The following is a 16538-nucleotide window of genomic DNA, read 5'->3' as shown; positions in this document are numbered from 1 at the left end:
ACTTCCAAAATAACCAAATTCTGAAAAAGTATATTGGCACTGCAAATTCCCTACATATAAAAGATGCTGAAAGCAGTTTCTTCCACTGAAAACAACATGACAGAAAACAACACATTTTATATAAAAATAGATAACTTTATGAAAAAGATATGCACATACACAAATAGAATTCCTTAACATTATTATAATGGTGCAGAAAACGTTAATTATTCTTTAAAATTTGAAAGATAAAATCATAGAAAGTATTATAAATGTCTATTAATAAATATGCAACATAAAAAGAAATAATTAGCAACATTAATAACAAAGTTCAGGGCAGATGTAATGAAATAGAACTTTTATATGCAAGGGAAGTTAATTTTTCTACCAGATTATAATGTATTATTGTATCCTTCAGAGGTTTTATGTAATCCCCAAGGTACCACAAAGAAAGTATTTTGTATATCTCTATAGATATACAAAAGAAAATAGGAAGGAAGTGAAAGCATTTCAATACAAAAATCAAGTCTTGTTGGATGACAGAAAGAAAATCAGAGACAAAAGTAAAAGAATCAAATAAAACAATAAAATAACATTCTCTTTCAGAAAATTATCCAAATATATATATGTAAAATATATATATGTAAAATTAACTTTCCAATCAAGAGATATACTTTCATTAAAGGGACTTATTAAAAGAACTTTAAGGCCGGGCGCGGTGGCTCACACCTATAATCCCAGTACTTTGGGAGGCAGAGGCGGGCGGATCACGAGGTCAGAAGACTGAGACCATCCTGGCTAACACGGTGAAAAGCTATCTCTACTAAAAATACAAAAAATTAGCTGGGCATGGCAGTGGGCACCTGTAGTCCCAGCTACTTGGGAGGCTGAGGCAGGAGAATGGCATGAACCCGGGAGGCGGAGCTTGCAGTGAGCTGAGATCACGCCACTGCACTCCAGCCTGGGCGACAGAGCGAGACTCCCTCTCAAAAAAAAAAAAAAAGAATTTTAAAAACCAAGATCCAACATGCCTTTTTACCAGGGTCAGGATAGATCTAATGATAAACAGAGACTGCAAGTGGCAAGACAAAAGTACACATTTCATGCAAATATTAATCAAATGAGAGAAGAAGAGGTCAAAATATTACATAAAATACATCTTAAGTCAAAAACTGTCATATTTTATGAAATATACTTGAAGTCAAACTCCAAAGAGACAAAGAAGAATTTCTTTTTTTTTGAGATGGAGTTTCGCTCTTGTTACCTAGGCTGGAGTGCAATGGCAAGATGTCAGCTCACTGCAACCTCTGCCTTCCGGGTTCAAGCGATTCTCCTGCCTCAGCCTCCCTAGTAGCTGGGATTACAGGCGCCTGCCACCATACCCAGCTAATTTTTTGTATTTTTAGTAGAGACGAGGTTTCACTATGTTGACCAGGCTGGTCTCAAACTCCTGACCTCAGGCGATCCACCCACCTCAGCCTCCCTAAGTGCTGGGATTCTAGGAACGAGCCACCACTCCTGGCTCACAAAGTAGAATATTAAACAATAATGGATTCATTTACTGGGAACCAATGACAAATTTGTATATAGCAGTGTGTGTGTATCTCACATTAAGTTTCCAAATATATAAAGCAAATACTGTCAGAATGAAAGAAACACATAGAGAGCAATATAACTATAGTAGAATATTTAAAGGCTTCACTTTCTGTAATAAAGATTTTAAAAAGACAAAATATTGGTAAAGAAACAGAGGACTTGAAGGGAGTATAAAACAATTATAACAGAGGCATAGAGAACACTCAACATCACGATAAACAGCCTTCTCAATACCTCATACGAAATTCTCCTTGATAGACAACCTGGTAAACCAAAAAAGAAGTCTTAACAAATTATTTAAAACTAAATTTTTATGGATTACTTTCTATGACCAAAATGAAATGAGTATAGAACTGTAAGAAGAAGGCCGGGCGCGGTGGCTCACGCCTGTAATCCCAGCACTTTGGGAGGCCGAGGTGGGTGGATCACGAGGTCAGGAGATCGAGACCATCCTGGCTAACACGGTGAAACCCTGTCTCTACTAAAAACACAAAAAAATTAGCCGGGCGTGGTGCCGGGCGCCTGTAGTCCCAGCTACGCAGGAGGCTGAGGCAGGAGAATGGCGTGAACCCGGGAGGCGGAGCTTGCAGTGAGCCGAGACCGAGCCACTGCACTCCAGCCTGGGCGACAGAGCGAGACTCCGTCTCAAAAAAAAAAAAAAAAAAAAAGAACTGTAAGAAGAAAAAACTGAAAAAATCACAAATACATAGAAATTAAACAATACTCTTGAACATGCTTGTTGAAATGTTAAAATAATTAATCTTGTGAAGATGTCCATCCTGCTCAATGTAATTTACAGATTTAATGCAATGTTGTTCAAATTTCTCACTGCAGTTTTGAAGAAACAGAAACAGCAACCCCCAAAGTATATAAAGTCTTAAGAGATAATAAAGTACCCAAAAATCTGCAATAAAATAAACAATTTTGAAGGCATTACAGTTTCTGATTTTGAAACACATTACAGAGCTACAGAATTGTAACAATTTGGTATGAGTACAAAGGTAAAAATGTACACTAGTAGAACAGAATGCGGCACATATATAAACTTTCACATATATGATCATATAGGTCATCTGCATACCTGTAATTATTTCAGCATTGTTACTGAAAGCCAATAGGTAAAAGCAGTGCAAATTTGTCACCAAATTACTCAGTAGATATAATTTAAAATATAAAATACTTAAATATCACCCAGTATTTAAAAAGCAGAAAATATTCTAACAACTATAAAGCTTGATGACATTGTGTAAAATAAAATGAGCCAGTCACAAAAAGACAGAGATTGTATGAGATATATGAAGCAGTTACATACACTCTTAGAGAAAACAGAGTGGTGTTTGAAAAGTACCAGGAAATGGGTAAAATTCATAGTTTTTTAATGGGTATTGATATTTAGCTTTGCAAGATAAAAACATTCTAGGAATATGTTGCATAACAATGTCAATATAATAGGACTAAGATAAACATTTAAAAATATTCTATTGTAAATGTTATGTGTTTTTGACAAGTAAAAATAGATAATACCTAAAAGAGATAGAGTTATGATCATTTGTAAATTATCTTTAAAAAGTTTTTCTCCCACACAAAAATAATATAGATTCATGAATAAATAGATGTTGAAATTAGGAGAATTTCTATGACTTCTCACCTAGACAAGATTAACTAACCATTCTCAACAAACCTATACCAGAAATATACAAGTCATAAAAAGAACAGGGAAAATATTTATACAGGTAAACACAGAGATCGTTATATTGGTAGTAGACATATGGCTGATTCACATTTGACTTTGTTCCACACTGTCTTAAATTTTACAGAGTTAAATACTGGCATACTCTTTTATAATATAAACTAAAAAACCAAAACAATTAACTCATGTGAGGTGGCATATCCTAAAATATATAACACAAAAATATAAAATTCCAAAAGAAAATTAAAACATGAAATGTAAAACTTATTGGACACCATCAAGTACATCAATATATTCATTTAAAAAACTCTTAGAAGAAGAATGTAGGGAAAAAAGTAATGTAGAGGTTACTTGTAGACGAAAAAGGCAGAGAACTTCCCAAACTTTGATGTAGTAATAAAATTCCTAACCAATAATACTTGATTCAAGATTAGTATACTTTAAAAACAGATAAAAATAAAGACTTTTCAAAATAAAAGGTGACAGTGTTATGACTCATTATGACTAGCACAGTTGTACATGAAGGGCTACATAGTAGCCTGGCAAAGTGGATTATGCCTGTAATCCCACATCTTTAGGGAGGCCAAGGCAGTAAGATAACCTGAGACCAGGAGTTCAAGATCAGCCTGAGCAACATAGTAAGACTCTGCATATAAACAAACAGAAATGCTAAAATGAGTCCATTATTTAAAAAAAAAAAAAAATGATGCTGGACAGCATCATAAAACTATATATAAATATAAAGCTATTAAATGTAAATATACACACACACATAGAATTCTTTACTCTCATAATGATGGAGCACAAAACCTTTAAAGTTATTCTATATAATATGAGAAACTAAAAATAAATCTGCATAAATCTGTCGACACCCAATAAAAAAAATATAGTTGTTAACATCAATAAAAAAACTGGAAAATATATTAGTTTTTGTATTAAATTGAAGTTGTTATGAAATTAAAATGTATTGTTTTAACTTTAAGATGTTTTATGTAATCTCCACTTTTCAAGATAATTACATTGTATTTCCAGAAAGTATGTGAAACAAAATTTTAAAATAATCAAAGTATGTCACAACAAACTTAAACAAAAATTGGCAGGGCAAGGTGGCTCACACCTGTAATCCCAGCATTTTGGGAGGCCAAGGTGGGCGGATCACCTGAGGTCAGGAGTTCGAGGCCATCCTGGCCAACATGGCAAAACCCCTTCTCTACTAAAAGTACAAAAATTAACTGAGTGTGGTGGCAGGTGCCTGTAATTCCAGCCACTCAGGAGGATGGGGCAGGAGAATCACTTGAACCTGGGAGACGGAGGTTGCAGTGAGCCGAGATCACGCCACTGCACTACAGCCTGGGCAACAAGAGCAAGATTCTGTCTCAAAAAAATAAATAAATAAACAAACAAAAATAAGCACTAAAATGAACAATGAAAACGAAAACATATCTACAAGAAATACATAAAACAATAACAATAAACTGATAATAGTAACTTTATTTCTTTAAGCAATCATTTAAAAAATACATTAATTAAACTAATTAATTTAAAAAGGTACTGGGCATAGTGGCTCACGCCTGTAATCCCAGCAGTTTAGGAGGCTGAGGAGGGTGGATCACCCAAGGTCAGAAGTTCGAGACCAGCCTGACCAACATGGAGAATCTCCATCTCTACTAAAAATACAAAATTAGCCGGGCATGGTGGCACATGCCTGTAATCCCAGCTACTGGGGCGGCTGAGGCAGGAGAATCACTTGAACCCGGGAGGCGGAGGTTGTGGTGAGCCGAGATGGCGCCACTGCACTCCAGCCTGAGCAATAACAGCAAGACTCTGTCTCAAAAAAAAAAAAAGTGATCCCAAGACTTTAAGAAGCCAAGGTGAGCTGATCAGTTGATCCCAAGACTTTGAGGACAAATCTGGGGGCATCACGGTGGATGGGAGGCAGGACTAGATTGCAGCTCCAACTCAGGTGAATAAAGCAGTGTATGGAGGCTTGCATCATAAATTTTAGCTTCAGAATAACTGCAGGAATAAATCAGGAAACCTGAAATGACCCACAGATCCTCTGAATGAAGCAGACTGCTCCTACAGGACTCAGGAGACACCCCAAATACTGTGAGTGCCCAAACTGCAGAAGTGGAAAAGGGAGATCCTTCACCTCTGAACATGCACCCCCACTGGGGAAACTGAAGGTCTAGTTTGTGGGAGAAGATGCCGACCTTACCTGGCGGTGAGTCAATTGAGAGCCAAGTGAAATATGGGGGTGGAAGAAGCAGCAGAAAAGGCCCTAGGAGCTCACTGGGTCCCCAAGCAGGACATTCCTTCCTGGCATCACAAGGATCTTTTTGGAGGGCAGCCACAGGCACGAGAAAAACATCACAGGGAGAAGAAAACCTCCAGCTGAACTCTGTGACAATTTGAACCAGCTGAGAAGCCTCCAGGCCAGAACTCGGCAAAGGGCGAGAATCCATCAAATCCATCCTGCAGACTCCACAGGGCTGGGGAAGAACTAATGCCCTTTTCTTTCACAGCTAGGAGGTGGGTAGCCTGGGGCAAGTTCTTAGCCCTGCTTGCTAACTGCCTGAAAACAGTCTTGGTGCTGTTAGGTGGGGCACAATAGGAGTGAGACCAGCCCTTTGGATTGTGTAGAAGTTGGGTGAGGCAGGTGACTGCCAGCTTTTCCCGACTTCCCTGACAACCTGCATGACTTGGCAGAGGCAGCCATTATCCTCCTAGGTACATAAATCCATTGACCTGGGAACTTCACCCCCATCCTCAAAAGCAGCCAAAGCAGGACCCACCCAAGGATAGTCTGAGTTCAGACACACCTAGCCCTGCCCCTACCCAATGGTCCTTCCCTACCTACCCTCATATCTGAACACAAAGGGCATATACTCTAAGAAGTTGTAAGGCCCCACCCACTGGGTTCTTCTCTATACTACCACAGCCAATGCTCTCTGGAAAGCATCACTTCCCAGAAGGAGGCCAATCAGCACAATAAGAGAGCATTAAATCACCAGTGCTAAGAACATTAGAAGAGTCCATTTCACCCCCCTGACACCTCCACTGAAACAGGTGCTGGTATCCACAGGTGAGAAACCCATAAACAGTTCACAACACAGAACTCCGGGCAGACAACCCTTAGTTCCAGCCCAAAGCTTGGTAGATTTGCTGGGTGGCTAGTCCTAGAAGAGAGATAACAATCAATACAGCTCAGCTCTCAGGAAGCCACATCCATAGGAAAAGGGGAGAATACCAAATCAAGGGAACAAAAGAATCTGAAAAACAGCCTTCAGCCCTAGACCTTCCTTCTGACAGAGCCTACCCCACTGAGAAGGAACCAAAAACCCAACTCTGGTAATGACAAAACAAGGCTCTTTAACACCCCCAAATTATCACACTAGCTAACCAGCAATCCAAACCAAGAAGGAATCCCTGTTTTACCTGAAAAAGAATTCAGGAGGTTAGTTATTAGGCTAATAAGAAAGGCATCAGAGAAAGGCGAAGCCCAGTGCAAGGAAATTCAAAGAATAATACACGAAACAAAGGGAGAAATATTCAAGAAAATAGATAACATAAAGAAAGAACAATCAAAACTTCAGGAAACAGTGGACACACAGTAAAGTCTCAAGCTTTACCATAAGTGTAAATGAATGAATAGAAGAAATTCAGAGCTCAAAGACAAGGTCTTCAAATTAACCCAATCCAACAAAGACAAAGAAAAAATAATAAGAAAATATGAACAAAGCCTCCAAGAAGTCTGGGATTATGTTAAATGACCACACCTAAGAATAATTGGCATTTGTGAGAAAGAAGAGAAATCTAAAAGTTTGGAAAACACATTTGGGTTGATAACCGAGAAAAGCTTCCTCAGCCTTACTAGAGACCTAGATATCCAAATACAAGATGCACAAAGAACACCTGAGAAATTTTTCACAAAAAGAGTATCACCTAGGCACATTGTCATCAGGTTATCTAACATTAAGACAAGGAAAAACATCTTAAGAGTTATGAGACAAAAGCACCAGGTAACCTATAAAGTAAAAACGATCAGATTAACAGCAGATTTATCAGCCGAAATCCTACAAGCTAGAAGGGACTGGGGCCCTATCTTCAGCCTCCTCAAACAAAACAATTATCAGCCAAGAATTTTGTATCCAGTGAAACTAAGCATCACATACGAAGGAAAGATGTAGTCTTTTTCAGACAAACAAATTCTGAGATAATTCATCATTACCAAGCCACTACTACAAGAACTGCTAAAAGAGCTCCAAATCTTGAAACAAATTTTGGAAATACACCAAAACAGAACCTCCTTAAAGCATAAATCTCACAGGACCTATAGAACAAAAATACAATTTAAAAAGCAAAAACAAAAAAACAAAAACCAAGGTACACAGGCAACAAATGGCACGATAAATGAAATGGTATCTCACATCTAAATACTAACATTGAATGTAAGTGGCCTAAATCTGCCACTTAAAAGATACAGAATGGATAAGAATTAACCAACCATCTGATGCCTTCAAGAGACTAACTTAACACATAATAACTCACATAAAATTAAAGGGGTGGAAAAACACATTTTGTGCAAATGGACACCAAAAGTGAGCAGGAGTAGCTATTCTTATATCAGACAAAACAAACTTTAAAGCAGCTGCTGTTTAAAAAGACAAAGAGAGACATTATATAATAATAAAAGGCCTTGGCTGGTTCAATCCCAGCACTTTGGGAGGCTGAGGCGGGTGGATCACAAGGTCAGGAGTTCAAGACCAGCCTGGCCAAAATGGAGAAACTCCATCTCTACTAAAAATACAAAAATTAGCCGGGTGTGGTGGCAGGCACCTGTAATCCCAGCTACTCGGGAGGCTGAGGAGGAGAACTGCTTGAACCCAAGGGGCGGAGGTTGCAGTGAGCCGAGATCGTGCCACTGCATTCCAGCCTGGGCAACAGAGCAAGACTCCATCTCAAAAAAAAATAAAAATAAAAAATAAATAAATAAATAAATAACAATAGTAATAATAATAATAAAAGGCCTTGTGCAACAGAAAAACATCACAATCCTAAACATTCATGCACCTTACATTGGAGCTTCCAAATTTATAAAACAATTACTAATAGACCTAAAAAATGTGATAAACACAGTAAGAGTGGGGAACTTCAACAGTCCACTGACAGAACTAGACAGATCAAGACAGAAAATCAACAAAGAAACAACAGACTTAAACTATACCTTGAAACAAATGGACTTAACAGATATATACAGAACATTCCATCCAACAACCACAGAATACACATTCTACTCAACAGCAGGTGAAACTTCCTCCAAGATAGACCATATGATAGGCCATAAAACAAGCCTCAATAAGTGAAGCAATACTGAAATTATATCAAACACTCTCTCAGACTACAGTGGAATAAAACTAGAAATCAGCCGGGTGCAGTGGCTCACGCCTGTAATCCCAGCACTTTGGAAGGCCGAGGCGGGCGGATCACGAGGTCAGGAGATCGAGACCACCCTGGCTAACATGGGGAAACCGCATCTCTACTAAAAAATACAAAAAAATTAGCCGGGAATGGTGGCGAGTGCCTGTAGTCCCAGCTACTCGGGTGGCTGAGGCAGGAGAATGGCGTGAACTCAGGAGGTGGAGCTTGCAGTGAGCCAAGATCGTGCCACTGCACTCCAGCCTGGGCAACACAGTGAGACTCCGTCTCAAAAAAAAAAAAAAACTAGAAAACAACTCCAAAAAAAAAACCCTTCAAAACCATTCAAATACATGGAAATTAAATAACCTGCTTCTGAATGATCATTGGGTCAAAAATGAAACCAAGAAGAAAATTTAAAAATTCATCTAACTGAATGACAATAATGACCCAATCTATGAAAACCTCTACGATACAGCAAAGGTAGTGCTAAGAGGGAAAGTAGCCCTAAACGCCTACATCAAAAAGACTGAAAGAGCACAAACTGAGACTGTAAGGTCACACTTCAAGAAACTAGAGAAACAAGAACAAACCAAATCCAAATGCAACAGAAGAAAGGAAATGATTAGAGCAAAACTAAATGAAGCTGAAGCAAAAAAATATAAAAGATAAATGAAACAAAAAGCTGTTTTTTTGAAAGCATAAATAGGCCAGGTGCGGTGGCTCATGCCTGTAATCCCAGTACTTTGGGAGGCCTGGGGGGTGGATCACGAGGTCAGGAGACTGAGACCATCCTGGCTAACACGGTGAAACCCCATCTCTACTAAAAATACAAAAAATTAGCCGGGCATGGTGGTGGGCGCCTGTCGTCCCAGCTACTCGGGAGACTGAGGCAGGAGAATGGCCTGAACCTGGGAGGCAGAGCTTGCAGTGAGTTGAGATCATGCCACTGCACTCCAGCCTGGGCAACAGAGCGAGACTCCATCTCAAAAAAAAAGAAAAGAAGAGAGAAAATCCAAATAACCTCAATAAGAAACAAAATGGGAGATATTACAACTGATACCACAGAAATATAAAACCTCATTTAAGGCTACGATGAATACCTTTACACACATAAACTAGAAAACCTAGAAGAGATGAATAAATTCCTGTAAAAATAAAACCCTCCTACCCTGAACAGACCAAAAGCAAGTAGCTTTTGAAATGGTAATTTTAAAATTACCAACAAAAAAAATCCAAGACCAGACAGATTCACAGCAGAATTCTACCAGACATTCAAAGAATTGGTACCAATCCTATTGACACTATTCCAGAAGACAGAGTAAGAGGGAACCCTCCCTAATTCATTCTATGAAGCCAACATCATGCTAGTATCAAAACCAGAAAAGGACATGATCAAAAAAGAAAACTACAGACTTATATCCCTGATGAACATAAATGCTAAAATCCTTAACAAAATACCAGCTAACTGAATCCAACAACATATCAAAAAGATAATCCATCATGATCAAGTGAGTTTCATACCAGGGATGCAGAGATGGTTTAATATATGCAAGTCAATAAGTGTAATACACCACATAAACAGAGTTAAAAGTCACATGATCATCTCAATAGATGCAGAAAAAGCATTTGACAAAATCCAGCATCTCTTTATGATTAAAACTCTCAGCAAAATTGGCATACAAGGGACATACCTCCATGTAATAAAAGTCATCTATGACAAACCCACAGCCAACATAATACTCAATGGAAAAAAAGTTGAAAGCATTCCCTTTGAGAACTGGAACAAGACAAGGATGCCACTCTCACAACTCTTCTTCAACATAGCACTGGAAAGTCCTAGCCAGAGCAATCAGACAAGAGAAATAAAGCGCATCCAAATCAGTAAAGAGAAAGTCAAACTGTCACTGTTTGCTGGTGATATGATTGTTTATCTTGAAAACCCCAAAGACTCCTCCAAAAAACTCCTAGAACTGATAAAAGAATTGAGCCAAAGTTTCCAAGTACAAGATTAATGTACACAAATCAGCAGCTCTTCTATACACCAACAGTGACCTAGTGAAGAATCAAATCAAGAACTCAACCCCTTTTACAATAGCGGCAAAAATAATAAAATACTTAGAAATATGCCTAATCAATTACATGAAAGACCTCTACAAGGAAAACTACAAAACACTGCTGAAAAAAATCACAGACAACACAAACAAATGGAAACACATTTTATGCTTATAGATGGGTAGAATTAATCTTGTGGATAATGACCATACTGCGAAAAGCAATAAACAAATTCAATGCAATCCCCATCAAAATACTACCATAATTCTTCACAGAATTAGAAAAAACAATTCTAAAATGTATATGGAACGAAAAAAGAGCCCACACAGCCAAAGCAAGACTAAGCAAAAAGAATAAATCTGGAGGCATCAGACTACCTGATTTCAAACTGTACTATAAGCCATAGTTACCAGAACAGCATGTTACTAGTATAAAAATCAGCACATAGAACAACGGAACAGAATAGCGAACCCAGAAATAAACTCAAGTACTTACAGCCAACTGATCTTTCAGAAAGCAAACAAAAACATAAATTGGGAAAAGGAAACCCTTTTCAACAAATGGTCCTGGGAAAATTGGCTAGCCACGTGTAGGAGAATAAAACTGGATCCTTATCTCTCACCTTATACAAAAATAAACTCAAGACAGATTAAGAACTTAAATCTAAGACCTGAAACTCTAAAAATTCTGTAAGATAACATTGGATAACCCTTCTAAACATTGGTTTAGGCAAGGATTTCATGACCAAGAACCCAAAAGCAAATGCAATAAAAACAAAGATAAATAGCTGGAACTTAATTAAACAAAAGAGCTTTTGCACAGCAAAACGAACAGTCAGCAGAGTAAACAGACAACCCACAGAGTGGGAAAGGATCTTCACAATTTATACATCTGACAAAGGACTAATATCCAGAATCTACAATGAACTCAAATCAGCAAGAAGAAAACAAACAGTCCCATCAAAAAGTGGGCTAAGGACACGAATAAACATTTCTCAAAAGAAGATACACAAATGGCCAACAAACATATGAAAAAATGCTCCGCATCACTAATGATCAGGGAAATGCATATCAAAACCATAATGCAATACCACCTTACTTTTGCAAGAATGATCGTAATCAAAAAATCATGAAACAGTAAATGTTGGCATAGATGCGGTGATCAGGGAACACTTCTACACTGTTGGTGGGAATGTAAACTAGTACAACCACTATGGAAAACAGTGTGGAGATTCCTTAAAGAACTAAAGGTAGAACTACCATTTGACGCAGCAATCCCACTATTGGGTATCTACCTACAGGAAAAGAAGTTACTATCTGAAAAAGATACTTGCACACGCATGTTTATAGCAGTACAATTTGCAATTGCAAAATCACGGAACCAACCCAAATGCCCATCAATCAACAATGGGATAAAGAAACTGTGGTGTATATATATGGCATAAAATACTACTCAGCCATAAGAAGGAATGAATCAATGGCATTTGCAGTGACCTGGATGAGATTGGAGACTATTATTCTAAGTGAAGTAACTCAGGAATGGAAAACCAAACATTGTATGTTCTCACTGATATGTGGGAGCTAAGCTATGAGCATGCAAAGGCATAAGAACAACACAATAAACTGTGGGGACTTGGGGGGCTCGGGTGGGAGGGTGGCGAGAGATAAAAGGCTACAGATAGGGTGTAGTGAATACTGCTTACGTGATGGTTGCACCAAAATCTTAAAAATTACCACTAAAGAACTTACTTATGGAATCAAACACCAATAACCTATAGAAAAATAAAATTAAAAAAATAAAAAATAAAAGAGAATTTGAGACCAGTCTGGACAACATGGTAAAACATTGTCTCCACCAAAAATACAAAAAAACTAACTGGATGTGATGGTGCATATTTGTAACCCAGCTACTGGAGAGGCTGAAGTTAGAGAATTTTCTAAGTTTAGAAAGTTGAGGATGCAGTGGGCCATTAATTATCATGCCACTGCAAACCAGCCTGGTTGACAGAGTGAGGCCACAAGAAAGAATGAAAGAAAGAACGAAAGAAAGAACGAAAGAACGAAAGGAAGGAAGGAATGAAGGAAAGAAGGGAGGGAGGGAGGGAGGGAGAGAAAGAGAGACAGAGAGAAAGAGAAAAAGAAATAAGATGCCTGAATGGCTTAAGTAAAAAAGCATACAATATGTTCTCTAAACGAGACTCATTTTAGCATTGAGTCAAATAGGCTGAAAGTAACAAAATGAAAAAAATCTTATTTCATGCCAACAGTAACCACGATTGGGTGAGATGGTCATCATTATATTAGATATAATATGCTTTAAGTCAAGTACTTGGCCAGGCATGGTGGCTCATGCCTGTAATCCCAGCACTTTGGAAGTCCGAAGCAGGTGAATCACTTGAGGTCAGGAGTTCGAGACCAGCCTGGACAAAATGATGAAACTCCATCTCTACCCAAAATACAAAAAGTAGCCGGGCATCGTAGCACACACCTGTAATCCCAGCTACTCGGGAGGCTGAGGCAAGACAATTGCTTGAATTCGGGAGGCAGAGGTTGCAGTGAGTCGAGATCACACCACTGCACTCCAGCCTGGGCGACAGAGTGAGATTCTGTCTCAAAAAAACAAAAACACAAACAAACAAATAAGTCAAGTAGTAGCATTAATCAAAGATTGATATTATATAATGGTAAGTAAAATGGGTCAATTTACCAGGAATCTATAACTATCATATTTATCTATCTATATTTATGTGTATTAATAACATCAGGTCTCCAAAATATATAAAGCAAATATTGACAAAGGTGAAGAAAGAAATACATAGCAACATAATAATTGTAGATATCAAGACCCCATTTTCAATAATAAAAAATTAAGATAAAAGATTAATAAGAAAACAGAAAACTTAGACATTATAGACTGTATTGATTATTTTGCATATAGAGGAATAGCTAAGAGTGGATGATTTATAAAGAAACGTTTATTTGGCTCACACTTTGGCAGACTGTACAAGAAGTGTGTGCCAGCATCTGCTTCTGGTGAGGGTCTCAGGAAGCTTACGATCATGGTGGAAGGCAAAGAGTAACTGGACACATCACATGGTAAGAGACAGAGCAAGTGTGAGGTGAAGGAAACACATTCTTTTAATGAAGCAGCTTTCATTTGAATTAATAGAGTGTAAACTTTCTGATTACCAAGAGGATGGCGTCATGCCATTCATGAGGAATTTGCCCCCATGACCCAAACACCTCCCACCAGGTCCCACATCCAACATTAAGGATTACATTGCAACATGAGGTCTGGAGAACACGGACATCCAAACCATAGCATAGAACAACTAGGCTTAACAGACTCATAAAAAACTTCTCAGTCAAAAGCAACAGAATATATGATATTCTTATTTGCACCTAGTGTATTCTGTTAAAACACATAATGGGTCTTATTAAATTTAACAATAACAACTGGGTGCAGTGACTCATGCCTATAATTCCAACACTTTGGGAGACCAAGGTGGGAGTATCATTTGGGACAAGAAGTTTGAGTCCAGCCTAGGTAACACAGTGAGACCCTGTCCCTACAAATAATTTAAAAAAATAGCCAGACATGATAGTGCATGTCTGTAGTTTCAGCTACACGGGGAACTGAGGTGGAAGGATCACTTGAGCCCAGGAGGCTGAGGCTGCAGTGAGCCAAAATTATGCCACTGCAGTCCAGCCTGAGTGACAGTAAAATCCTGTCTCAAAACAACAATGATGAATAAATCCAAGAACACCAAAATCATACACTGTGTGTTTCCTGAAAAAAACTTAATAAAACTAGGAATTAAAAGCAAAGGTAAAATTGGCAAATCCAAAAATATATGAAAATGAAACACACAGGCTGGGTGTAGTGGCTCAAACGTGTAAACTTAGAACTTAGGAGGCCAAGGCAGAAGGATTAGTTGTGCCTAGGAGTTTGAAAGTAGCCTGGGCAACAAGGTGAGACCCTGTCTTTAAATTTAATTTAATTTAAAATAAAATAAAACATACTCTTTGACATAGTTTTGCTCAAGGGTCAAAAAATTTAATTTTGTTAAGATGTCAATATAACCTAAAGTAAAAAAATTCAATATAATCTCTATAAAAATCCCAATAGCACAGGTTTTTTTTACAGAAATAATGTTTAAAATTTTTTAATTTGATTATGACTATAACTAGCTAAACAACCATGAAAAAAAAGCAGTATACTTCCTGACTGAAAAACATATTAAAAGCTACAACAGCAAAAACAATGTGGTACTGACACAATGACATATAAAGAGATAAAAAACAGAATAGACGGCCAGGTGTGCTGGCTCACGCCTGTAATCCCAGCACTTTGGGAGGCCGAGGCGGGCGGATCACGAGGTCAGGAGATCGAGACCATCCTGGCTAACACGGTGAAACCCCATCTCTACTAAAAATACAAAAATAATTAGCCGGGCGTGGTGGTGGGCACCTGCAGTCCCAGCTATTCGGGAGGCTGAGGCAGGAGAATGACGTGAACCCGGGAGGCAGAGCTTTCAGTGAGCTGAGATAGCGCCACTGCACTCCAGACTGGGAGACAGAGCAAGACTCCATCTCCAAAAAATAACAAAAAAACAACAACAAAAAAACAGAATAGAGAGCCCAGAAAAGAACCCTTTGGTGTATGATCAAATGATCTTTCACTAAGTCACCATTAACACATGACAGAGAAAAGATAATCTTTTCAAAAAAATAACGTTGAAATCAGGTTATCTACACTGATAAAGCTGAATCCTTTCCTTGAACTATATACAAAGAATATTTGAAATAAAATATTTAGAAATTTAAAAAATAACAATCTCTTAGAAAAAATATAGGAAAAAAACATGACATTGGTATTGGCACCATTTTCTTAGATACGACATTAAATGCATGAGCAACAAAGAGAAGAACCGAATAACTGAACTACACTGTACTTCAAAATTTCTGCATATCAAAGAAAACATTCAAAAGAGTAATGATGCCTCCTAGGAAATGGGTGAAAATATTTGCAAATCACATGTGATAGGAGTTAACATTCAGAATATACAAACAACTATTAAAACTGAATTATAAAGTTGAATAACGACTTAGAATTGGACAAATAATTGAACTAAATTTTCATCAAAATGATACAAATGCAAAAAAGCATTTGAAATGATACACAAAAATACTAATTTGTAGACAAATGCATGAAAATCACAATGAAAAACAGAATCCTCTCACACCCATTATAATAGCCACTGTAAGTTTCCTAGAAAACATCAAATCAGTTGATGATGCAATGAAAATAAAACCCACATTAATTGTTGGTGCAAAACAAGGATGCAACCATTATTTACAAATGTTATAAATGTTCCTGAAATAATTAAAAATGGAATTATTATTAAATACAGCAATCCCACTTATGGATCTACATCCAAACTATGCAACGCAGGACCTGGAAGACATATTTGAACATTTATGTTTCTTGTACCAGCATCACAAAAGCCAAAACGTGGCCAGGCACAGTGGCTCACACCTGTAATCCCAGCACTTTGGGAGGCGGAGGCGGGTGGATCACCTGAGGTCAGCAGTTTGAGACCAGCTTTGCCAACATGGTGAAACCTCGTCTCTACTAAATATACAAAATTTAGCCAGGTGTGGTGGTGGGCGCCTATAATCCCAGCTACTCAGGAGGCTGAGGCAGGAGAATCACTTGAACCTGGGAGGCGGAGACTGCAGTGAGCCCAGATTGTGCCATTGCACTCTAGCCTGGGAGGCAGAGCAAGGCTCCATCTCAA

The 16538-nt window shown here is 38.0% G+C and overlaps 1 protein-coding gene across 9 annotated transcripts in view; it reads right to left on the bottom strand.

The window, feature by feature from the left end:
- LOC129489856 (zinc finger protein 680) overlaps nt 1–16538 on the bottom strand; it is a 77987-nt gene that overhangs the window by 33782 nt on the left and 27667 nt on the right. For 2 of the 9 annotated variants that reach the window (XR_010113520.1, XM_063608906.1), the window contains exon 4: nt 13226–13343. The exons of the other annotated variants lie outside the window; for them this stretch is intronic. Coding sequence is in view for 1 of the 2 variants with exons in the window: in XM_063608906.1 (XP_063464976.1) it covers nt 13226–13343 (118 nt within the window). In the remaining variant the exon portion in view is untranslated. The remainder of the gene's footprint in view (nt 1–13225; nt 13344–16538) is intronic. 9 annotated transcript variants of the gene reach the window in all.

Source organism: Symphalangus syndactylus, chromosome 9 (assembly GCF_028878055.3).
Source record: "Symphalangus syndactylus isolate Jambi chromosome 9, NHGRI_mSymSyn1-v2.1_pri, whole genome shotgun sequence".
NCBI classification, from domain to species: Eukaryota; Metazoa; Chordata; class Mammalia; order Primates; family Hylobatidae; genus Symphalangus; species Symphalangus syndactylus.
This window is presented reverse-complemented; position numbering and strand designations above follow the sequence as displayed.